Source organism: Eucalyptus grandis, chromosome 8 (assembly GCF_016545825.1).
Source record: "Eucalyptus grandis isolate ANBG69807.140 chromosome 8, ASM1654582v1, whole genome shotgun sequence".
Taxonomy (NCBI): domain Eukaryota; kingdom Viridiplantae; phylum Streptophyta; class Magnoliopsida; order Myrtales; family Myrtaceae; genus Eucalyptus; species Eucalyptus grandis.
In genome coordinates, this window is record NC_052619.1 from 67,073,235 (window position 1) to 67,098,835 (window position 25,601).

General features: G+C 41.6%; 2 protein-coding genes across 5 annotated transcripts; both read right to left on the reverse strand.

The window, feature by feature from the left end:
* Positions 1 to 897: 897 nt before the first annotated feature.
* On the reverse strand, positions 898 to 12,561 carry LOC104415694 (pre-mRNA-splicing factor ATP-dependent RNA helicase DEAH7). Of its 4 annotated transcripts, XM_039299463.1 has the most exons (18): positions 12,354 to 12,561; positions 12,174 to 12,260; positions 11,946 to 12,048; positions 11,043 to 11,261; positions 10,049 to 10,122; positions 8,080 to 8,317; positions 7,568 to 7,741; positions 7,336 to 7,481; positions 7,066 to 7,163; positions 6,750 to 6,858; positions 5,714 to 5,891; positions 5,373 to 5,602; positions 5,097 to 5,273; positions 3,785 to 3,856; positions 3,503 to 3,679; positions 3,215 to 3,276; positions 2,906 to 3,058; positions 898 to 2,824 (listed from the first exon to the last, which is right to left on the reverse strand). In XM_039299463.1, the coding sequence occupies exons 2-18, from the start codon at positions 12,177 to 12,179 to the stop codon at positions 1,225 to 1,227; spliced, it is 3,816 nt and encodes a 1,271-aa protein (XP_039155397.1). In that variant the 5' UTR covers positions 12,180 to 12,260; positions 12,354 to 12,561; the 3' UTR covers positions 898 to 1,224. The 4 variants fall into 4 exon arrangements, with proteins under 4 accessions (XP_039155397.1, XP_010025330.1, XP_010025329.1 ...); XM_010027028.3 differs by having other exon boundaries at positions 8,080 to 8,296; positions 12,174 to 12,561; XM_010027027.3 differs by having other exon boundaries at positions 7,336 to 7,472; positions 12,174 to 12,561.
* Positions 12,562 to 18,159: 5,598 nt separating this feature from the next.
* Positions 18,160 to 22,866, reverse strand: LOC104415695 (receptor protein kinase-like protein ZAR1; the record flags this gene model as incomplete). The annotated part of the gene is made up of 2 exons (XM_010027029.3): positions 18,160 to 19,182; positions 21,153 to 22,866. Coding segments are annotated over 2 exons (2,349 nt in total), but the record flags the coding sequence as incomplete, so codon positions are not given.
* Positions 22,867 to 25,601: the final 2,735 nt, after the last annotated feature.

Consider the following 25,601-nt stretch of genomic DNA (forward strand, 5'->3'; position numbering starts at 1 on the left):
AGAAAAGGAGAGAGCGCGCGCGAGCATGAAGTTTGATGAAACGGTCGGGGATTTTCGACATGGGCTTGATGGGCTTTTGTTAAAATGGGCTTCACGATTCACTCTTAGAAAGTAGGTTTTTCTTCTTCTTTTTTGCGGGTTTTTTCCCTAGCATATGAGATTCTAATTGTTTAGTATGCTTGGATTTATGATATGTTGGTTCACTAACTTTTTTGTATAAAAATAACGGGATTAAAAAATGATTTTAGAGGAAGAAGGAGTATTAGGAGAATTGGGAGGCTTGTAGAATGCAATTTTCAGGCAATTACTAGTAGGAAGAGGTGAAATACGAAGAGATTGAGTAATAGAAAAAAGGGTAAGTTTGGAAGAATCCTTCCAGAATGCCTTTGCATTTAGAGAAAGGACTTTGACAGTGAGAACTTCACAGTATGCAAATAATATTTGGTGATATATGTTACCTTCATTTTCTAATATATTATTAGTTTAAAAACCATATTTTGAGAGAGTTTTGAATTTTTTTAAACTTAGAGGGTCGATAGTATTGAAAAGGGGAGCGAGGGCAATCCTTCTGTGGGCCAAAAACGGTGAAGGCATTCGGTTGCTATACAGAGCAATACGCTCATGAACTCGACATTCGATTGCGAGAAAAAGCGTAAGGTACGAACCTACCTACACAAATTAACTTGTCATAAGTCACGATTATCCTACCAAAACTCGTCTGTTCAAATTTCTGATTCTTTCCCGTTGGAGTTGTTGAAGGCCAATTTCCTCTATCAAGCATTTCGGAGGACATTTGAGACATTCAGCTGCAATTAACGTCTATCAACAATGCACTGAAATTACTTTGAATCGATGCATTTCACCCATTTTTCCATTAAAAAAAATTCCAATCAAAAGAACTTGATAATCAAAGGTATACGACTATTTCGATGAGAACGCAATTACAGGGAATTACCTTGAGCAAAATTTACCGTACGCCGTTGAAATTGCGGCAGTTTTTCCCATCATCAGTTGAGAAAGGATTGCACATCTATCATCAGTTAAAGGCTGCATACAAAAGACAAGTCCTAATTCGAAATCCATTCCGCATCTGCCTTTTTCCGCTCTTTTACTACCTTCCCGGTTTAGGTCAGTAGATGTGTCGACCGTATTTACCAAATTATTGGCTTCTCCGAAAACAATTAAATGTTACATTAAATACTATCGATACAGCGCTATGTACAGTTATAGACCAAATTTCTTTGGTCTGAGGTAAGTAGAAGTACCCTGCTTCAACCCAGGCAATGAGACTTGCTGTTGTTGCTTCGCCCTCTTCTCCCTCTCCTTCGCCTTATTTTCTATCTCCGCATCAGCCTGCGATCTCCTCAGGTTCTCCATTTCTTCCTCCATAGCTGTCTTCTCTTCCTTCTGCTTCTTCTTGTGCTCCAGCAGAGACGTATCCGAGTCTTTAACGGAGAAAAACATGGGACCCAGTTCGGCCAACCACTGTGGCTCCACAGCAGTGGCACATTGCATGTACTCTTTTGCTGTCAGAATCAGCTCGTGGTAGACCACATACTCGGGCGTGTGCCCCATGCCATAGAGAGCACTGCTCGGGTGCAAATGGCAGGGCATCCCGGTCCGGCTATTCACATATTCGCCAACACCCTTCAGTCGTGCTGCATTGTGGAAGTATGCAGAACAGATGGCTTTCCTCACAACATCAGTATCGGGAAAACTCGAAGTTAGTGGGATTTTCAATGCCTTGAGAATATCCAGCAGTTGAGATCTCACTTCTCGAGCCTTCCGCAAGCCCTTGACATGCAAAAAGTGATCATTACACCAATCTCCTCTGTACTGTTTATTTTTCCACTGCTGATAGACATTGTACAGCGTTAAGTGGTCAGATTCCGGAACAAAAAACTTCTCCCTTGCAGCATCGCTCTCCTCCGCTCTATCTTTTGGCCTGAAGAATACAGACGGCACCGAGAGCATCGAGACAATTGTCAAAACCTCATCTAGGCAACCTAACTGCTCGCCCATCAAGAGCATCTTTGCAAGAGGAGGATCCAATGGGAATTCTACCATCTTCCAGCCGAGCTCCGTTAACCCCCCAACATTGTTAAGTGCACCTAAGACCCACAACTGGTACATTGAATTGAGAATGTTATCCTGCGGAGGTGGGTCCATAAAATCAAAGTCTAGCAGGTTGTCAACTTTAAGAGACTTGAGCAATAAGACCACATTCCCAAGGTTGGTCCTCTGGATTTCCGGCACAGGACTCGGGAGCATTTCATTCAAATATGCACTCTCCGTGTAAAGTCGATAACATGTACCTGGTCCTGTTCTGCCTGCACGACCAGCACGCTGGTCTGCAGCAGCGCGGCTGACTGGGAACACTTGGAGTGCGTCCATACCCATTTTGGGATTGTAGACTTTCATCTTACCATAGCCTGTGTCTATGACATAATATATTCCATCTACCGTCAAAGAAGTCTCTGCAATATTGGTGGCCACAATGCACTTGCGAGCCCCTTCTTCAGCCTTTTGGAATATCTTTGCTTGCAAATCAGCCGGAAGTTGAGAGTATATGGGAAGAATCAAGAGCTTACCAACACCTTGCTTCGCAGATGATTCAAGCTGTTCCATGCGCTCCGCTAGAGCATAGCATGCTGTTTCAATTTCATCTTGGCCAGTCATGAAGATGAGGATGTCGCCTGGAGGACTGGTAATATGGATGGCCATAGCCTGCTTCACTGCACCTTCAACATAATCTTCACATGGGGTTTTACTCCACAATATGTTGACTGGAAATGTCCTTCCAGGTATGTGAAAAATTGGTACGCTGTAACCAAGAGAAGTTAAATTTAGTCCTGCATCAACAGACATTTGGATTGGATAAGCTTCTGACAAATATGATTATTACCTGCCAAAGAAGGTCGAAAATTTTTGTGCATTCAGAGTAGCAGATGTTACAATGAGCTTAAAATCACGACGGCGAGCTACCACCTTTTTTAAAATCCCAAAGAGAACATCAGTGTTCAGTGATCTCTCATGTGCTTCATCCATCACAATGACCCTGAAAAAAAGTTAAGAAGGCAAAATGTCAGTCCCTGGTGGAGGAACCTTTATCTCTTGTCTGCATAAATTATTCTCAATGCACGTGCAAATCCAATCCAACTCAGTTTACATAAAAGAGAAGTAACAGATCAGAGCAGAGAAGACTTTTTCATACCGGTACTTATCAAGGTCAGAATCTTTCAGTGTTTCACGCAGAAGTACTCCATCTGTCATATACTGCAATACGCAAGTGACAAACAAAGAAACAATGATATACGATGGACTGTAAATCAAAATGAAAAAGAGGGGATTCAAATTTATCGGGTAACCAACAAATTTTAAAGATGTCCTAGACTAACAGCAACAGCATGAAAAAGAAATAAAAGAAGACACAGAAAAAGTCAATCAACCAAAAAAATAGTATCCTAAAGAATTTGCTCTTAACAATAAAAAACAGTCTCACCTTAATTACTGTGCTTGGCCCAGTCACATCCTCAAAACGAATGGCATACCCCACTTTGTCGCCCAACTCAGTTTCCATCTCTTCACTCACTCTCTTTGCCACACTCATGGCTGCAACACGCCTCGGTTGGGTACAACCAATGATGCTGTTCACAGTGTAGCCATCTTCATGCAGATACTGTCACAGTATATAACAAGAAAGAGGTCATAATAGATTCGAATTGCCCTTAGAACCTAACAACAGATTTTCAGAACAATTAATGACATCGATCATGAAGAGAACCTGTGTTAGTTGAGTTGTTTTCCCTGAACCAGTCTCTCCCACAACGACCACCACCTGATTCTCACGGATAACCTATCATATCAAATATTCAGACACGATATAAGCAAGGTTACAACAAACACCCAGAAAGAGTCATGACATTCATATCTAGAATAAGAAGAAGGCCTCTAGATAAATGTAGGAAATTTAATGAGGCATACAGAAAGCAGTAGAACATGTGATTGTTCCCACATTGCCTTTCCAGGGAAAAACTTGTTCCCACACTTATCAAGGACAAAATATAGCGGCCTTTATCTAGCAAGAATGCAACAATTGCGATTTGCAAGCAATATTTTTCGGTCATATAACATGCACAGTTAGCTGATGAATTTCTTCACAGAAAGAAGTAAATACCATTTTCTTTAATGGAAAAAGTGAACGGATTATCAAGACATGATAGGTCAATTTCCTAAACCATAGCCCATCTCCCATAGTCACCACCTCACTCCTTGAAAAACCAACATGCTAGGACAACCAAGAAAGAGAAAAGGAAATGTAACCGCTATTAATTCCCCAAACAATATTTCAGCTATATCTATTTCCATCTCTATCTATCAACAACTGACTATTATTATGTGTTGTTAAGGGGATTGCATTGTCTGTCAATCAACTATGTCAAAGTATACCCTCATTAATCTCATAAACATATTCCGTCACCGAAAGAAATAAAATCAACTAATTCCTATAAATTTAGTGTTGATTGTTGTGCAAGGAAAAACAACTCTTGCTTTTATTAAGTGAAAAATAAGTATATTAATCCGGAATTCTCTTATCTTTGTAAGAAAGTTGAATCAAAGAGAGCAGAGATTCAGATGGTTTTGACAGCTTACTTGAAGAGTGAAGTTTTCTCATCTCATGTTCTTCATATTCTCATAACATACTTATGTAGTTATGGGTTACCATATTATTGTATAAACAGAATCTTCTGTTAGATTCTGATGTAGATGAAATCAATAACAAAAATGGAGCATTGTCCTCACAAACTGGCCCATAATAGCGCACCCAAACCATAAGAGAGCCCAACAAAGCTATGATTGCAAATTTTGTACTTCCCCAGCCTCAATTTAGTAAGCAAAGAATCTACAACTCTGGTCAGAGTAAGCTTGGGTCCTGACTTCAATATTAACCCCATGCCTCATTACCCAATACTAGCCCTAAAAGAATGCCTAGTTTAAAAGCATATAAAACCCAGACTCTTACAGCATGAGATATTATCCAAAACTAATCACAACTACATTGAACTTATTATATATTCGAAAATTAAAAGTCCAACCTGCAATAACTCCTCACGCACTGAATAAATGGGGAGATACTGCCGTTGCTGTGCCATAGTTTTTGACTTTGCAAAGTCACTCACTGCTTCACCCTTTTTCATGTGCTGTGCAAACTTTGCCTCTTCCTTAAAATCTACCTCGCCCTGGTCCCCCACTACAGCAGTGTCCGCATCAATCTAGATTTTAAGAAAAACAAGCTCTCAGGAATGGGCATTACTACAGCAACTTTTATAAAGATAGAGAACATCATCCTTCGATGTCGCAAAACACATTACCTCCGCTTCTGATTTCTCAACACCAAGAATATCTCCAAGTTTTGAGCCAGCCAGCTCCCAGAAGCGTTGGCGAGATTTATTCATACTCTGTTTTTCACGGATCTCCCTGACCAGAGAGGAACCTTTTCGTGAAATTATAGCCATATCTGATGTCGGATCTTTGAGGGGCATTATAGGCTCAGCTTGTTTAGTAAAGACTACTCTCCCATCCAAGAAAGGAGGTTTTGTATCTGTGACAAAATACAAAAAAATCTTAGCCTAAGCCAGAGCAACCAATTATATGTATGTGGCAATGCACATAGCCTATGCCACTGGGAGTTTAAGCCCACACTAAAGCTTACCATGTACAAGAAGAATAACCTTGCATTCTTCCTCCTCATCAAATTCGGTCTGCACTTCTGTACCTCTAACAGCTCCCGATCTCAGGAGTTGTCGGTCTTCCCACTGAGCGTTATCAGCAGTAAGCTGTGACAACTTTTTGCTCTGAGAAAGGGTCATCTTAGTACCATCCCTTCGAACCTGCAATTGAAGAAGCCAGAGAGCCTTAACAATGAGTATTAAGCAACACCAGTTTTGGATTCCATCCATTTTCAAATCTTATAGCCATATAAGGAATTATGCATGAACTACAATGAGAATACAGAAGTCAATTTACTGTCATTATCGTCAAAAGGAGTTTACCACCCAATCAAGCAACACCCTTTGAAAAATCTGAAGATTATTGATACAATGGCTCACGTAATGTCAAAGGAACCAATCAGCATCTTTTCTCACATGATGCACACTGATGACAGGCATACAAGCTGATTGCCTTCGACAGATGTAGACACAAGCTCAAATCAAAGAGATTTTGGACAATATGAGATCCAACAAAGCATATATTATTTTCATGCAAACTCATGTCACAATAGATGAATAATGCCACTATAACCCTAAAAAAACATGCAAGATTTAAAGCTTGACCGCATCTGGACACTGCTTGTCAGGTCCCTTAACTCATTTACAGATGAAGAAAAGCATCATATCATAGTGTAAACACTCCATAGGGATTAGGAGGATATCAAATGAAAAGTGTCACTTTATTGAAATTAAACTAGCCAAGCAAACAACATTGAAACAGACTGTACACTGGTCTGCCACAAGCTAATTTTGAAATGAAACATATTGACGAGAGTCACTTTACCATATCAGACGCATTGGACTTTGGCACATGATCAACTAAATAGTGGTACAGCATTAAGGAGCCCCAGCCATTGTTAATCAGACAAAGTACTTTGTGATCTATGCTAAACAAACATCCAAAGTTCAAAACAACTGAACCAGAAGCCAAAAAGAACAGAAAATGAAAAAAAAAAAAAAAGGGGCCAAGACACTCACCAGTCTTTTTGCAAGATCCGCCTCTTTCTTTTTAAAAGAGGCCTCATCTCCAAGGAAAACCGACGACCTATCCCCATCAAACATAGTGGTACCTTCTTCTCTGTCATACCTGTATGACAGAAATTGCCAAATTAAAGATTCTGTCTATACTTTATAATGCAACCAGTTAAGGCTGCACGGAAATAAATAGAATTGTAAAAATAAACTTCTGGTGACAAAGAAGTAAAGTGCATTCGGTCAGAGATGCACGAAAAGATAGCTACTTAAATTGAACACCGGGCAATGAGTGGAGAGCTGTGTCCATATAACAAATTACCATGCACGGTCTGCATCGTACTCCATCTCCAAACGCATACTCTCAGAAATCTCATACTTATGTTCATCTGCCATGTCCATATTGTCTGCTTCTCTATCCTGGAAAACAGAAAAGCAATGGAACAAATTAGAATTAACTAAGCAATTGGATAGCAAGAATAGCACTTTCTAGTTTTAATAGACGCCTCACAAAAGCACTTAATAAACAAAGGTTTCAAAAGTTAAAAGTTTCACATCAAGATTTATTCCTATACAAAAAAATTAGAAGTACCTCATTCGGTTCTGAATTTCCAGCAGAAAATGTAAGTCGATGGGACCTTCCACTGTATCTAGAACTCGAAGATTTAACCGAAGCTCCAGAAGCACGTATTGGAACAGGCGAGGGAGAGATGTGGTCCCAAGGAGAAGCTGCAGAACCTTCCAATTGGGGAGAAAATTATAAGCACAATAATGAAAGGACTAATATACCTAACAGGACATTACGAATATTTAAAACAACATACCACTAGAACGGGGAGTATGACCACCCGACCAAGGTGAAACTAATCTGGCATCAGGTGAGGCCCCAATGAACATCGGTGATGGCGAAGGTTGCTCTCGCCCACTAGAGCTAGAGTAACCATCCCGGCGTGGCGTGTCTTGCCATTCCCATCTCCCATCATCCCATTCATTTCTACCTGCAATTTCCATATTTCATGGCAATTCTATGATTACGTTATTATTAAAGCTAAGGGATACAGTAAATCTTAGACAACTTCAGTACACTCAGACAGATTCAAACATCAAATAATCATCAAATAAAAAATTGTTGACTTCTAAATTTAAGTTTTAAAAAATAACCACATAAGTCTAAATGGTAAGATCTCCAAATACTTAACCCTTGACAGAAAATACAGCTGGCCCACAAAGAGCTTCAACAGGCAAAACTGCCAATTTCCTCATCTCTCAGTCCAGTGGAAGCTAAAAATCAGAAGAGATTGAAGAAACCAAAAAAATGCAAGGGAACAAAACATACCAGGTGTCCTCTTGCCATCATATCTACTCCGTTTCTTTCCATAATCTCCCCCGTGACTATGCGCATATCGATCCCGTACTTCTCTTCCATGATATCTGTCTTCACTATCCATACTATATGTCTGTCTTGACCGCCTCCTTTCAGTTCCATCATCTTTGGAATCCCGCCGTTCACGGCGATGGTGGCCTTCATCAAATGGGGGACTCCCCCTACTATTCTGAGAGGTGAGAGTTGAAACCTTACATAAAAATGAAGCAAGCAGAATTTTCGTGAATATTCAGATTTGCAGATATCAATTCAGCATAAGAGTGTCAGAACCAACAGAAAATGATCAACGTTCAAACAATGCAGTCGGTCCTCTTGTCTCTCCAGCCCCTCAAGTATCTTTGATAAATAAATCGACTAAGAGGTTGTGGTGAATCGATGCGGAGAGTGTAATACTCAAATAGTTGAGGTTGTCGGAAGAGAGATCTCAAGTTTTACAAGTAGTATCATTCTACTGTATAAATTGCTAGAATATTTAGAAATAATTCAAATGTCTTGTGTCTACGTTGTCAATGGTATCGAGTGTTTTGTAATGAATGAACGTTAAAATACCAAATGTTAGCAAAATTAAAAAAGAAGAACAATCAAAATATCTAAATTTAAATAATGTCCATGTCATATGTCATTGCGGACTAAGAGATAATATAAGTATCAGCTCTTTCTTAATAAGAAACAACTTTACCAAATAACTCACACGATGCCCTATTAGTACATTAAAGTGTTTGGCTAAATTCTTCGTTTAGATGTACATGATAACCACACGTGCCAATTCTCTTGATTAACCACATTAGTGCCTTTATGTTTTGTCTGACTAATTTGCCAAAACACTTGAATATTACATGTCTAAAGTATTTTATAAGATTTGGTTACAATTAGACTCCAATTTAGATTGCGTTCAAGAAATTAAGAGCTTAATATTTTCACAAATTTTTATAAATTAGTATATTCAACTGGAGCTTTAAGTTTTCACTTATCACAAATTTCCAAGAGGGTGCCTGTGCAGAGCATAAGCCCTCAAACTAATAATATGACAGACCTGAATTCTAAACTATAAAGTACAGAGAACAGAAATCATAGTTACATCTTCCACACTATGCTTTCTCCCAACTCACACATTTCCTAGACTGTCCCCCTGCTTGAAATTCCAATTGCAATTGCTGAAAGAATGTCTTTATATTAACATTAACTTAAAGTTGTATCCTCCTATTAATGCACCTCCCTGATAAGAGGGCCTTGCAAAAGAACAAGCACAAAACATTTCCCAACTCTTAAGAATAACAAAATGCCAGGTCAACTTTCTTTAACTAATATCACCAATGAGATGAGATATGAAAAAAATGAAGCCAAATTTTCTTTTGTAAAATTAAACTAAATAAAAAGATATAGATACAAGGATGATGAAAAGAGCAGTTAAGAATTGCACAAATGATAAAGTTAAGCAATTAAATATAAAAGCCAACTGTTGTTGCCAGAAACATCAAGCCAAATAAAAATTATGAACAGAAGGACATGACAAGTAAAGTCCTGAGACACTTAAACCTTCCTCATAAATTCCTTAACTAAATAAGTTGTCTAAAAATAATATTATGTGTATTAGAAGCATTCATAAAACATCTAATGAAGAAAAGAATGTCACTTGTCATTTAAAAGATTCCCTTGAGGAAAAACATAACATAACTTCAATTTCAATGAATCAAAGAGAGGCTAATGCAGAAAGGCACATCGAGAAAACTAGATCAATAACACATGATTATGTAACCCTCAATTTGCCATATCTTCATCAAGATATGAGAACAGTGTTTGGACTAGCAAAGGCAGTAGATCTAATGAATGGGCATATGCACCAATCGTCATATTTACAAGAAACTACTTGCATCAGCCAATCAAAATATAGCAAAGAAATACTAGAAAGGAAAACACTCACTTCTGAACGTATTGAATCACTTGAGCGACGATTTCTGGGCGTAAAGGTCTCGCTTTTTGAACCGGAGACATTATCTGCTCAAAGAAAAGAAGAAGAAGCTAATCACATAAAACTTCTTCGAAATGGTGAAATAACCCTTTAATGACTTTTACACCAACAGCACAGGAGCTATTTAATAGTTTACATCCCAAAAGACAGCCTACAGAAATCAAGAGCTATTTTCAGTATGAACATTGCTAGGAATTATTGAACAAATCCACAACCAATGGCATAAGGCTAACGAGACTATGGGCACATCAAATCCATAGATTGCAACCTGTTAAACCACTGGAGTCTACCTTTGACGATTGTTTGAGATCAACTTACTTCTACAAGTAATTACCCATGATTAATATCACCTGCCATACAAACCTCAAGAAAGCTATTTCCGCTATCCGCTGCTTTTCTTTTTCTCAGATAATATAACGTACTAGAGAATGCAGCAGCAAATATATACCAGCTTATGAATCTCCTCATCCCTACATTAATTATTATTTTGCAAATAAAGCATCTATATCCCACTTCCAACCAGACAGTGTGAAGAGGTTCAATGATTGGAAGTCCTCCTCTTTCGCACCGGGAATACCACTACACAGTGAAGGCTCTTTTTTGCCAGATTGTTGAGCCAAAACAGCTAAAAGAACGTAGCCGATGCCCAACAACATTGTAAAAAACTCATTTTCAAACTTCAAACAGATAGCCTAACATTGAATGCGTGTTACTCCATCCGGGTGAAGTCAGTTCCTGTCCTGAGATTGAAAGCATATCTTTTATAAAATTTAGAGATCTAGTTGACTAACTGAAGCTCTTGTGTGCACGTCAAATCAATGGCCCCTAAACATATGAGGAAGATAAGAAGGGCAAGCTTATCATTGAAACAGAATGATTAATAATTTTCTAACCTAGTTGCAACTACTGATTCAACTCAAATAAATGTATATAAAAATGTGCGAACCTGGATCAGAATTTTTGCTTGCGGCCGTCTCACGATACCTCCGATTAGTATTGCGAGCACCATTAACGATATCACTTTCTTCTTCATCTAATCCTGACAACTCAGATTTCTCTTCCTCATCGATAGAGGAAACAACAGAAGTAACTCTCTCCTTAGGAACCTTAAATCCATCATCAACCTTAGATCCTGCCCGCTTTGCATTTGCAAGAACATCCAACCCTATCCATACATGAAGTTGTACAGTGACTTCACAAGTAAATATCGACATTCAAAGCTGGTAACCACTGACATACAGGACAGGGCACAAAAGATGCCATAGCTACACCAAATGAAGGAGACAAACCACTAAAACATAATTTTAATAATCAAAACAAACGCATGACAAAAAATGACATTGCTGAACTAACTGTTCGATCTAGGCAGCTTCCTCTACAGAATCACATCAAGTATTACATAGACACACCTAAGCAAACATCGAATAAGCCCTTCATAATCAGTTGCAGCTTAGCATCACATTTAATGGGGATGACCATGCAGAGTACAGTTGGTTCTTGTGAGATAATCTCTGGCTTTGCAAGCAAGAGAATCCTTTTCCTTCTCTTCCTAAAAACACACAATTTGGCCACGGTTCTTACTCAGTTACATTGAGTCTCACAAACAAACGTTTACTAACCACCTCTTCGGACATGTGCAGAATACTTGACTGAATTTCAAAATGATTCACCAATAGCAGTCATGAGTGATAATGTCTCAGCATTATGGATTGCGCAATATAATACACACATAAATAGCCTAGTTCAGTTACGATAGAACAGGAAATAATTAGTAGTCGCAGCAACATATCAGCTCATGACAGTGGACAAGAGTCATTAATTCTTAAATTAGCCATGAAACTCATCTTACCTAACAACGATTTTCTCTCGGAGGGTCTAAAGACTACTCTCTCCTTCCCAGGAATATATAATCCGGCAGCACCACTCTTCTCCGGTTCCAATGTAACCTTATCCTACACGAAAGCACCCAAATATCACTAACCGAGGAACTACTCGAACACCACTTCATCATAGGATCAACACAATTCGCAAACAAAATGAAATCGACTATGCACTCAAGCTTTTAAGCATCACGTACCTCCATCTCAGCTCTAAAATACACGACCGACGCACCGGGTGCCTAGGGCACTCGATTGCGAAAACCGAATCGCTCCCTGCGCCGGACCTGAACCAGAAACGACGCGCGGCTGAGGCGACGCGACGAGAGAGAAGCGGAGAGGGAAAATACCAAGGGAAGACAGCTGCTGGCGGACGCAACTCTCGGCGCCGCAGATTAGAGCGACGCGCGGACGCCGGCGGCTGTTGGCGGCGGCGACGACCGGAGCAGGAGGCGGACGCGCCGGGCGGCGATCGGGCGACTGCGATTCCGGACTGATGCGTCGCTAGAGATCGAGCGAGAGAGAGAGAGAGAGAGAGCGCGCGCCGAGCGAGCAAGCGAGCGACGGCAAGAGAGAGGGAGAGAGTCGGTGACGGAAGCGTCGAAAGGATAAAACGAAGGCCGATGGGAGAGACGACGGGGGGATCTTCCGACCGGGCCTTGATGGGCTTTTTGTAGAACTGGGCCTCTTGCCATTCCCGCTTCGCAGGTGGGCCCTCACTTTTCGCGGTTTCTCTTTCCTTGTGAGATTCTAATCTTTCGCCATGGAGTTGTGCTTGGATTAAAGATGTGTTGTATCGTTAATTCTTTTTTTTTTTAAATAACGAGGTTAAAATTATCATTGAGAGGCAGGAGGAGTATTAGGTAAATGGGAAGGCTTGTTGAGTTCAATTTCTAAACATTTCTTACATCTATTAGATGGATGTCAATTCAATAATAAACCTATCAATTTTAGCCAATTTAATTTTAAACTTCTGGACAATTTATCGATATAGTTCTTCTGATGAAATTTTGATTAGAAATCATTAATGTGGACGTTGTTTGTCCAATGTGACATAGTTGAGGTTGACATTGACAATTTTTAACGATTTTTTGAAAATATTTGTCTTGAAAAAAAAAAAGTTAGCATTCATCGCTTAGAACTTCTTGTAGATACATCTCGAACTAGGGATGATCAGTTCCCAGATAAATAATTTCACCTTGAAATTAGGAATCACCTAGTAAGGACTAGTTCCAAAAAAATGGAATAAGGAACCGGCGGTTAGTTCTATGGACCTACCTAAAGATCGACCAGTCCAATTTTCAGGTGGTCCAAGAAACCAATTGAAATGTCCTAACTTCAAAAGAGGCATGAGACTTAAGAGCGAGCAATGAGCTTGAAGGCTGGAGGTGATCAAGAGTAAGAGTAACGGAAGGAGTAATGAGGCCGGAGGTGATTTAGAGTAAAAGGAAGAGAGGGATCACTGAGAGTGAGAGTAAGAGAGGGAGGCAAGGCTACAAGAGATGTAGAGAGATGAAGAGGAAATTATGGTTTTGATCTAAAAAGTTAAAAGCTAAATATATATATATGTGGGTGATAACTCTATAAAAATAGAGTTATTTTACCTATTTTAGGCAACAATTAATGCAATATCTATGAGAAAATATTTGGTTTTCCTTTTGATTATTTGAATTTTCTTTATTTATGCAGAATAATGAGATATGGAGAAAATAAGGAAAATAATGGCAAATATCAGGAATTCAAATAAAAAAGCAGTGGAAGATGGATATCAAATTAGGAAATTCTTGATTTTGTTCCATAATATTATCTGCAAGTGTTGGGAGATAGATATCTTGGATATATCCTGTAAATAGAGCCAGAAAGAGCTAGGTTTTTTGGTTAGATCGTTTTTCATTGTTTTGAGAGTTTTTCAAGTATTTTGAAGAGAAGACCAAAATCATGATAGAATTCTTGTTCTTTGATTTAAGATGCTGAGTTTGAAATATTTTTATTTATTCTTTTACTATGTTCTAATTTTCTTTTGTTAGGATTACAATGTAGCTTAACCATGATGATATGATTTCATGATTTTTATGTTTTACAGTTGATTTCATTCATGTGAGTTATGTATTATTGTGTTTAATACTTTTAAGTAACTGTCCACCACTTGAATGATTTGATGTGCATGTTTGAAACTGAAAATTGATAATATGTAATTGTTCATTATAATGTATAACCATGAATTAAACGTGAATAGAGATATACCGCGTTATTTGTGTAGCTTTTGGTAATAAAGTGATCCAAAAGACTCATTGTAAGCCGAGAATATTCATAATTTTTAATGCATTTATACTTATTTTAATTCACATAGAGATATAATGGATTAATAAGCTAAGTAGGTTTGCTATACCTAAAGATAAGATAGTAAATAAATTAGGAAATTCCGCTATCACATGATTGATATCGTTCTTGTATTCACAACAATATGAAATTCATATTTAGTGATTATGGTGAAATCGGATGCTCTAACACATTTATTTGATCGATTTATTGCATTTATTAGTCTACAAATTTCGTTTTTAATTTATTCTTAAATATATTTTGATCTGTTAGATAAATTTTAGAATTAGTCTATTTTAGTATTTGATTAGTTTATTAATCATCGATCTCCGTGGAACGAAAGTGGGACGATACTTTTTCTCATCATTATATTACTTGTTTGACACGTGCACTTGCGTTTAGAATTTTATGAATAGTGGGTCTACACCTAAAACTGAGGATCAAACTGTACTCTCCGGTTCCAATAAATTAGAATTGGGAATGGCTGATTCTTGGCCAATCCGATTCGATTTGGAGCGATTTCCGGTTCTTTTTAGCCTAATATATAAAAGATCATGTTCAATTTTTTTTCTAATCTTAATATCAATTTATCACCTCTATTTCTAATGTCAGGATTTCACATTCTGAGTTTTCATATTAAATATAGAATTTGACTTAATACTAAAAATAATTTGCATTAATGATCATTATTCTTTAAAGAAAAAAACCCTTTTACTATAATTCTAAGTTCTCCAACCGCCCAAAGAAACTCCCCACTAGAAAAATCCTGACCGTCAACCACCATAGCGTAGCTTTAGTCCCCACTCTCCTGCACCACCGTTACTCTCGCACCAGCCACCGCCGCCGTAGCCTCTGCCCCTCTCGTCACCAATTGTCTTCGTCGGCGAGATGCTGAGCCACCACTCATCTCTCTTTGTCTGAAGAGGATGACTATCAAGGACCTTGAATCAAGGTCCCCATGACGTCTGCGATCGAGAGATCGAGAGAGAGAGAGGAAATGAGGCTAAGTGTGGTGGCGCCGGAGACGGTGGCCGGAGGTGGTAGGAGGATGTTCACGAGCGCTGTTGGGTGGCTCTGTCGATGCTCAAATTCCTTTGGGGTGTGTTTCGGGCGGATTTAGACCATATGATTTGCATTTTCGCAGAGGACATTGACTCAAAAGGTTTTCATGAAAACAGATAGTGTTTGGTAAAAACATTGTAAGATAATTATTACTCGGGCGGTGCAGAGCTGACATCGTAATGAAAACTACTGCGTACTATCACCCTCTCTCTTTCCCTAGCTCCACAGCTCAACCCAACGGCGAGTCAATCTCTTCATCTCTACATCTGCCGTCTTTCTTCCTCTCTACTCACCCTTTGCTTCTCATCGCCACTGTCAACGAATACAGAACAGTGACAACGACGGGCGTGATCCCAAGGTTGATACATGGTTGATTGGGTCGGTGAAAGCCGCAAGTGGCTTTTCAAAATCCAGGGCCATCGTCAACTTTGGGTGGAGGTCAGCTCGCAGACTCGAGCCGTGAGCAATGGGTGACATCGGAGGTAGAAGACAAAGGGGGATCGTTGGCGTGGCAGGGTCTCAGGTGGAGTTTATCATTGGACTTGGCGGATGACCTTTGCTTTGACCATTTGCCTAAAGGCATTTGAGATTATGTTACCAAACACAGAAACTATTTTTTCAATGGTCTTTCAAGGTCCAGAGGTGCTTATAGATAACGGACATTTCTTAATTCCAATTCAAAAACTTATTTATAGTAGATAAACTAACGCGCACACGTATACATATTTCCAAAGAGAGGTAGAGATGGGTAACATGTTACTTGATGCCAAATTCAATTAATATTCAAAAGGATTTTTGGAAAAAAGAAAAACAACTCTACAAAACGATATTTCCTAATTATTATATTGTTGTTTTACTATTTGGAATGTGACAAAGGCGTAAAGGAAAGAATTGTAATGCAATAATTAAATAAATGACACCAACAGGAAAATTCAAAAATGGAATTCAAGTTCCCTTAAAATAGTTAATTACCAGATTGGGCTAGCACTCGATAAGTCAAATAATTAATATATAATCATATAAGTTTGTATAGATAATTTGGAAAATGGACAGAATTTAGAACTTACCCAATTAGCCTGGATGAAGAAAAATGAATGCACAAAGATATGTTGTGAGCTATATTGCCGTGAGTAAGTTGTTTTCAAAGCAAAACCTATTTAGAAATGGCAAAAGAGAATATATGATAAAATACCAGTGGTATCTCCCACAAAATGGTTATGAGTAATGTGTATGTTATCTTAAATCCAATAATGTTTATGTAATAGCATAGACACAATGAAATTTAGCATAGACCAATTGAAGAATTTCATTGTGTCTATGAAAATCCGTGTTACGTCGGAAAAAGGTAATTTCTTATCTCCATTTAATGGGAAATTTCCTTTTTGCTTGACACAAATTTTTTTATATGATAAAATTCCTAAAAAGGTATGTATAATCGCATATTATCGTAATTTGGCTTAACTATTAAAGTTCATATCCAGTATATGAATGAGAATCAAAAGTTTAATAGGATGGAATGATCTACTAACATTGGGAGCATGAACAATATGGAAATGCATCACATAATTGGTAGTAAAAATCCATCTAGATTTAAAGCTCTCTATCTCAAATTCTCCTTTACAAAGAAAAATATCTACTAGATTTCCAAGGAGATCATCATAGTTAACTAAGGAACCAAATTGGGAATATCCAAAAATTTATTTAACTTTCAAGTCTAACACTATAAATACGACCCCGTCATTCCTATGACGAAACATGATAAGCACATAAAGATACAATGATATTACATCTTATGGAACATACCTCATGCATCCTCCTGTGAATGATGGCCCATAGAGATGAAGTCCATATCTTGGGACAAACTATAGCTTGCCTCTCCCTTCTGATTGCCATCCCAACATTCTAGATGCCGCAGAAGTAATTTGATCTGCGGGAATTAATAGTTGGAAGCCTATAGCCCGATCGAGTTCTCCTATATTTTCTCATTAGGAACTGCTCTACCTTGAAGAACAAGTTGGAGATGTTTCCATAGGATTGAGTGTAGAAGTCATTTCCATAAACCTTAGGTCACAATGATAACAATCCTCGACTTCGACAGAATCTAATGTTGAAGTTGAATCATGTTGCAACTAAATTGTACTTTGTATTTTGCTAAAACTATTGTAGGTTCACTTCCACCGATGAAGATGAAGCTTGGAAAGTTGGATTGTGGGCATTACTTTCACTATGGCTGCATTTGGAAATAGCTCATGCTTACGAATTATTGTTTATTTTGCAAAAGGAAAGGTCTAAAATTAGTGAATGATAGTAATTCATGTAAAGATTTGTGAGGAGATTAATTGTCTTTCCTCTCAAAGGAGTCAACTCCTACAGGAATAGTTGAACATATACGATGAAAATAGTGTATGATACATTTCATCTTGTTCATCGTGCCTATCATCTTGACTCTGTACATCTTCTTGAAATTGATGCCAATGTTTTTTCGAATTAAACAACAAAAACACTATTTTCATAAAAGGCAGATGTACAAGGGTCGAAATAGGTCACTACAAAATCCACAAATGCAAGTAGATATAACAATCTATCTCGTGCTTCACTCCAATCCTATCCATAAATTAATGGCAGCCTTTCGGGCTTCCCAAAAGTCGTCTCCAAAAGTTTTATGTTGAATATTAGCTTGTGTTTTTCAAACGCAATGTTTTAGGATGCTTGAAGATGATTAAACGAACGGTCCCCAAAAGCGAAATACAATCCGCCCAATTTGAGGAACTTTCATTGATGTTTTTCAGTTAATAGGCATGAAGATGATTGTAAAGACTGACCACCAATTCATCTCGGAGTGACTATAAATGAAGCAATATTGTTATTACAGGCTCAACCAAAACTGTAACAGGGTTACAATCTAAGTGAAAAAAAATAATCATAAAGCTATTTCTCTTCTAACCCACAAAAGGAAAAACAAATAATAATGTATAATCCCAAGCATTATACTCCAAATTTCTGTGCTAAGGAAAAATTGCCGGACTTTGAGACAAATCATGGCCTCAACCTCTTCGGAGAATGACTGAAAGAACATGAATGGCTGCAGATATGATCCTCCATAACAGAGGAACGTGCCATGCTTGATCCACCATCGAATCATTTGTGGCAACCCAACTTTACATGGCGACTAAGCTTGAAGCCGGGCGCATTCTTATGTACCGACCCTCTCGAGATTTTCAGAGACTGTCTTCATCCGGGGCCGGATCTCGGGGTCGGCCTCCGTGCAAGCTAGGGCCACATGAAACGCGGCTAGCACCTCCTTCTTGGCATGCACCTCTTGAAGCAACATCGGGTCAACCATGTCCGATAACGGGACCTCATCTTCGAACCCCTTCCTGACCCATCTTACGATATCCGGCACTTCGATGGAAGTCGAAGTGGTAGGCGACAGCTCCGGGGACTTCCCCGTGAGCAGCTCGAGCAAGACAACCCCGAACGAGTAGATGTCCCACTTCTGTGTCGGCCTGCTGCCAGGCACGCGGGCCTCTGGGGCTCGGTAGTTGTTGGCCTTCTCTGGCTGGACCGACTTGAAGTAAGGCAGGGCCCCACCGATGAAGCCTCCGGAAGATGGGTTGTTGCCGGTGATGGAGATGAGCCTGTTGAGGCCAAAATCGGAGATGTAGGCTTGGAATTCGTTGTCGAGGAGGATGTTGGATGGCTTGACGTCCCCGTGCACGAATTTCCGAGGGCTGCATTCGTGGAGGTAGGCCAATCCTCGGGCGGTCCCTTTGGCGATTCGCAGCCTGGTTGACCAAGAAAGGCTCGACGAAGGCTGGCCACTTTTACCTGAGAAATTATCAATTATATCAGCCTCAGCGGAGTTCCTAATTCAGCTAGTATAATGAATAGAAACAAGATTTTGAATGCAGCACACATCAATGCATGAATGTCATTATGAGACTGATGTCAATTCGAGAGAAAACAAGTGAAAACAAAAATGCAGGCAGCGAATGCCCATTTCGGTTAAGTACATCTCTCCGTATATAGGATCAGAAAACGTTATTCACTTAGCTGATTTTGTAAATAACTACATCAAACCACTCAGTCCGAACAGTGACGAGCTCACGCAACATTGAGCAAATACACGATCAACACGGAAGTGAGACACGGGTGCAAGAATAGTACAGAAAGGGGAAAAGGAAACGAAAAGAAGAGTCCTCTATAATTGCCGCCTACCACCTAACCGAGCTCCACTCAGAAGAAATCGCACTTCTAAAGGAAGAAAGCGTTCCTTCCATTCGAAGCTCGAATCCCCCCTTTTGTGGTAGTGCTGTTCGTTTCTGCGGTGCAGTCTAAACTGCCATTCTTTCATATTAACGAGAAGACTTCAAAAAGGTGCATCCAACCACTCTACCTTCGATAACTTGAGCTTAAATTCAAAGCAAAAGGGTCTTTGCATGATGTCGGACAGAAAAAAAGATTCCACTTTTTAAGGACTCTGATCCGAAACCAAGCGAACCAACCATAGAATGAGAAGTGACTGGTAAACTTCGATGATGGACAAAAAACACCGTACAGAATTTTCATGATATATCAAATCTTTTTTTTTGCCTGCAGAATATTTTATGTGGCTCGCGTATTTTATTTTTTTTTTATTTTTTTTTTGCAACGAAATACTTGGAAGGTGGTAGAGTCATGATCTAAATCCGTACTAGCTTTGGAGTTTGGACCATGACCTACCACGCGCGGCATGATTGAACTCTAGAAACGCAAAAGGCTTCTGCATCATTCCACACCACCATGTGTTCCTGCCGATTGTCCCGGTGGGCGAGCCCCTACTATCCCCTTGGATCTTAGCTATACCCCCAACACCCACCCAGTACCAACTATAGTGACACTACCACGCTCCAAAAGTCAAAGAAGACCCAGAAAACCCTTAAGAATTCGTTCGATTCGATTCCTTCCCGTTTTTGTCCGTTGTGATCGCCAGATGCCTCCGCACTCCGACCCGCAATTAAGTTTCACATTGTCAGTCAACGACCATGTGTAGGACTGACATTGCTCGGATAGGATAAGGGGATTTATTAAGAACAGCCGCGAGAAGGGAGCATCGAAATGCGCGACGACGTCCACGCTCGCGCCGAAACAGAACGGAGAGTCCGCGTGTGTCCGTGCGAGCCCAACATCCGTTCATGGCCCAACTTCAAGGACCTCACCGCGATTTCTCCCACGACGATAACGTGACATGACCAGGGAGCGTCCTCTATCTCGCAACTTGTCGGGCAAAAGACCAAATCTTCGCTGAAATAGAAGTCCTGGCGCACCAGGGAAATTGCACGGACCGGACAATATATTTGCGGATGACGTGACCCGGCGAGACACGACGCCCGCGAGAGCATTTCTTTCGAATCACAACCCGCTAAATTATAGTCAGACTAAACCCCACTCGAAGCGGTACGATGGTCCCAAATCTACCCAGTACCGACCCTCACTCTCTTTATCAGTTCGCCTCACCTCGACTCGACGCAATTACTTAATTAAAGCGATGCACCACGTGGGTTGCAATGTCGTTTTGAGTCATTCTATTCTAAAGATCCGGTTTCTTTAAAGGTGTTATAATGAAGTCCTTTATTGTCTTTTTAACTTTTTCAGGCACAAATTCGTAATTCCTCGAGAGAAAATTGCTGGAAAAAGCATGTTTTAAGAGAAGTGAATATTTTATATTCACGCATTTTTTGAAGACGTTATTTCGTTTCGATATTTTAGAAATAATAAGAAGAAGAAAGCTAGAATTGGGAGAGGGAAAGAATGATTACCTCGTAGAGCGGAGGCGAGATTGCCATTGGAGATGAAGTCGCTGATGAGGAGCTTCTCGTCGGGGGCCCAGTAGTAGGCCCGCAGCTTCACCACGTTGGGGTGCTTCACCCGCCCGATCGCCTGAACCTCCGCCACGAACTCCTTGTACCGCTGCTCGCCGCCCTCCCCGAGCCGCCGCACCGCCACCGGCACCCCGTTCCCCAGCACCACCTTGTACACGATCCCCAGCCCGCTCTTCCCCAGCACGTACGCCGACGCCCTCAGCAGCTCGTCCAGCTCGAACGTGAACCCCCGGTCGATCGCCACCAGGTCCCCTTCCTTGCCGGCGGCGCCGCCGCTGTCGCCGTGGCTCCGCTCCGACTTCTCCGGTTCCTCCGCCTCGGAGTCCTCGTGGCCGCCCGCGCCCCCGAGGCACGGGAAGACGCAAATGCGGGCGGCGGCCCGGCAGCCCCCGCCGCCTCCTCCACGGCCCAATTTGGTTTTCCCCGTGCAGCTGCAGGTGTCGGTGTCCTTCTTTTTCCAATAGATGTAGACGACGACGAGGCCGAGGAGCGCGACCCCGGCCGCGTCGGCGACGGAGATTAGGATGATCAGCCCCGGGCTGAGGCCCTTCCGGGAGTCGGAGTCCGTCGTTGGCGAATTGTTGGGGCCCGACGATGGCGCACCCGATTGGGCCGGGCTGTTGCAGGCCTTCTGGAGCGGGAACCCGCAGAGCAGGGGGTTGGCGAGGAACGCCGTCGGCCCCTGGCTCGCGAACGAGCCCGTCTGGGGGATCTCGCCGCTCAGGTTGTTGCCCTTCAGGTCGAAGCTCACCGTCACCGGCAAGTCCCCGAGGGCCTTGGGGATTGCGCCGGAGAGGCGGTTGTGCGAGAGGTTGAGCGTGCTGGAGAGGGACTTGAGCTGGCCGATTTCGGCCGGGATCGGCCCGGTGAAATTGTTGGAGGACAGGTCGAGCTGCACCAGATTCTCCAGCGCCGGCCAGATCGCCGCCGGGATTTCGCCGGAGAACCGGTTGTCGGCGAGGATCAGCCGCTGCAGCTGCTTGCAGCTCCGGAGCCCATCCGGCAGGGCCCCGGAGAAGGAGTTGTTGGAGAGGTCGAGGTTCTGGAGCCTGGGGAGGCCGCAGATCGAGGGCGGGAGCGGGCCGGAGAGGTTGTTGCCGTAGAGGAAGAGGCTGTGGAGGGAGGTGGCGTTGAAGAGGGGGTCGGGGATGGGGCCGGAGAGGTCGTTGCCGTGGAGGTTGAGGCGGCGGAGGTAGAGCAGGGTGCCGAGCTCGGAGGGGATGTAGCCGCGGAGGCCCTTGCCGGAGACGGCGAGGCCGACGACGCGGGGGTCGTCGGAGGAGTTGGCGGAGACGTTGGCGCAGGACACCCCCGTCCAGCGGCAGGGGGTGGGGTCGTCCTCGTTCCAGTCGGCGAAGGCGGAGGCGGCGCCGGGGGGCTCGTCGACGGCGGACTTGAGGGAGAGGAGGGAGAGGCCGTCGGGGCTGAGGGAGAGGGCGGGGCGGGGGCGGCGGCGAGGGCAAGGAGGGCGATCAAGCTCCACAGGGAGGCGCGGCGGCTCATCGCGGCGGAGCAAATGGCGGTTATAGAGAGAGAGAAGGAAGTTGTGTATGGGTGAGAAAGTGAGAGTGGGAGTGGAGATGGTTTTTAATGTAGTTTTGCAGAGGAAGGAAGGGGGGAGGAAGTGGAGGGAGGTGGAGGAGGAGAAGAGTTAGTTGAGTGTTTTATGAGAAAGAGACTTGAAATGGACGAGAGCTTCATTAAAGTGTGGCCCAGCAGTCCACAGGAGTCTGCTAATCTGGTGGGGATGGTGAGTAGAAGAAAAGCAATCACCCTCTCAAAAGTGCTTTGGTTCCTTTTTAGCTCCATCTTAAATATATTTGAATTATCTACACAGGATATATTTCACTAATTTTACCATGCAAGGCGCAAAGCAAAGTCCTAATGTGTCTATATTTGAATGTATAATGTTATTCCTGTGTATAATGTTGCGAGGTTGGATACACGTCGTGCGTTTGATTGTTTTCTTTCTCTTTATGAATTGGATGAAGAATCGTGTGAGGCTAGTATGAAGTGTGAAGGTTGATGTCAGACGAATGCTCTTAAGAGTACATTGAATGAGATCAGTAATTTACATTTATACACTATTATAATGTATCTTATGTACGTATAATCTTCGCTCACCTAATAATCTGAGCTTTACATTCAGGTTTTCCAATGAGATCGAACCATTTTTAATGCTCGAACTAATCACACTCGACTCTCGAGTTGGAAATCACTCTGTGACAACGATAATACTTCATGTAACGATGTACTAAACGAGATTTGCGAACTGCCCTCGGGCTAGATAGAGCGAGAGAGCTAGGCCTATGATGTTGATGTCAACTGTGTTGTCCTGTGGTATCATTTTTGTCTTCTTCCCGAATATATGTCCCCTGCAGCGACAGTACAGAGACTTGTGTTGCTACAACTACAGTACAGAAACTTCGATTGGCGCTTGAATTTCTTTATTTTTTTATTTAACGGCTTTTAGATAGCAGACTTCATTAGGTCCTTTGGTGCCTAAATACAATTATTTTCCGAAAATCACCTTTTTCGACGAGTTTCATTCGCCCCATTTGACCAGCAATGTGGATGCTCTACTTGTGGCGGGGATTTGGCCATGTTGCATTTTTATTTCCGAAAACGCAGTTTATGTTTGTTCGATCTGCGTTTCCTGTGCCGAAATGAATGTCTGCAGCAAAAGCTTCGGGATTGATGAGATGGACGGTGATCAAGATGAAGGACGAAATCAATGAATCTTTTGGATTTACTGATTCTTCATCGGGAACAGTAAACATGTCAATTTCCAGACAGCACAACCACCTTTCCGCTCTCGTATTTACGTCCGAAGCATAGTCCCGTCGTGTGCTCTGTAACGACAATTTACGCTTGTCTTCAACGAAAGCAATGGGTAAAACAGAAGAAGCAAATTCTCATGAATGTCGTCCTTCTCAGTTACCGTTCCGAGAGGCATGCAATTGCACACCAACGTTTTGAAACTACGTGTGTATGTACAGACCGAGTTTGTTAACTAGAAGACACCGCTCGTATCCGGGGACGGACCAAGGAGCGAGCAGTTGCTGCCCACCTCCCTCGCTGTCCATCATACCATATATCCTCCGGTCGATATTCCTCATATTAAAAATTGGAAATTATACTTTCTCTGTCTCATTCAAGCAGTTCATCCTATCTTAATGCGTCTGGACAAGACGACCAATGGACCCATATGTAGTTATTTCACGTTGACAAGCCAAAATACGAATGCGAACTGAGACTTTGTTCAAGTCGAATTTAGTGGAGCACTCTTGATGCCATCAATCCAAGGGATTCCCTTTCGGAATGAAAAACCGCATCACCAAATATCGCTAGTCAAATGAGTGAATATGAGTGTACCAATGGGCGGCAAATTTCCTTTTTAGGTATCAACCCTTTCGGCTCGTAGAAGGCTCAATTACTCCACAACCTGGCGACATCATTTTTCTACCCTTGACAACACTCATGCTTCATGATTTTTCATCCCATTCTTCTCCCTCCTTTTCCCCATCCTGCGTTATCAAATCAATACCTCCCAACACGACCTTTTCCACAAAAAAGGGCGACCCTTCTCTTCATCAATCCACGACTCGTGGTTCATCAACAGCGGGTCGCTATTATTGTAATTGCGCAGCGAATATGTCCATAATGATGGCATCTCACTCCCAATCATGAAAACATGCTTAGAAGCTAACAAACCTACGCACAAACGAGGTAGAGAGAGAGAGAGAGGTGGGCATGTTGTGTCCAGCTAGAGCCAAATAATCTTTTTTGTGTCTTTTCTCCCGTCTTGTTCTGGAGCAGTTGAGACTCGAGACTTGAGATGTACTGACTGACGGCTCTCAAATTTCATATTTCTCATGATCTTTCCAATGAGATAATGGAAGCAGCAAGTTGCACGGAACTGAAAGAACAGCACGTGCCTACCCTAAATTTCATTCGTTGGGACTCTGTATGCAATTGCATGTCCGAGGATGCTATTAGTTAGATCGGGTCCCCCCCAGGCAACCTACTTCCTTTAGTTTTCCCCCATTCCCATTTCTAATAACGAATTGTTTTCTGGCCGACTCCGAAAAGATAATTTCTTTACCCTCTTTTCCTGTTCTTTTCCTACTATAGAACTCATCTTAGGAAATGACATATTTCAATGATGTCTGCCCTGGGGCTAAAAGCGAGTTCTCACAAAGAAGCAAATAATTTCCGGGAACGTGGGAAATTTTTACAAGGATTCGAAAGCAAGACGCAATCGCTTACTTTGCTCTGAAGAGACATACCTAACGCAGTACAAATCAAATCCTGGCTCTTTCCAGCTGGGGTCAAAAGGAATTGGATAAAGAACCGGCCCCTAATTATGCAGATGTCATCCCACAT

What these genes read in the sequence shown, in the direction of transcription:
- LOC104415694 (XM_039299463.1), bottom strand. An exon ending in GGTTATTCTTCTTGTACATG is followed by an intron (nt 5,603 to 5,713) that starts GTAAGCTTTAGT and finishes ATTTTGTCACAG; the next exon opens with ATACAAAACCTCCTTTCTTG. An exon ending in AAACAACTCAACTAACACAG is followed by an intron (nt 3,680 to 3,784) that starts GTTCTCTTCATG and finishes ATACTGTGACAG; the next exon opens with TATCTGCATGAAGATGGCTA.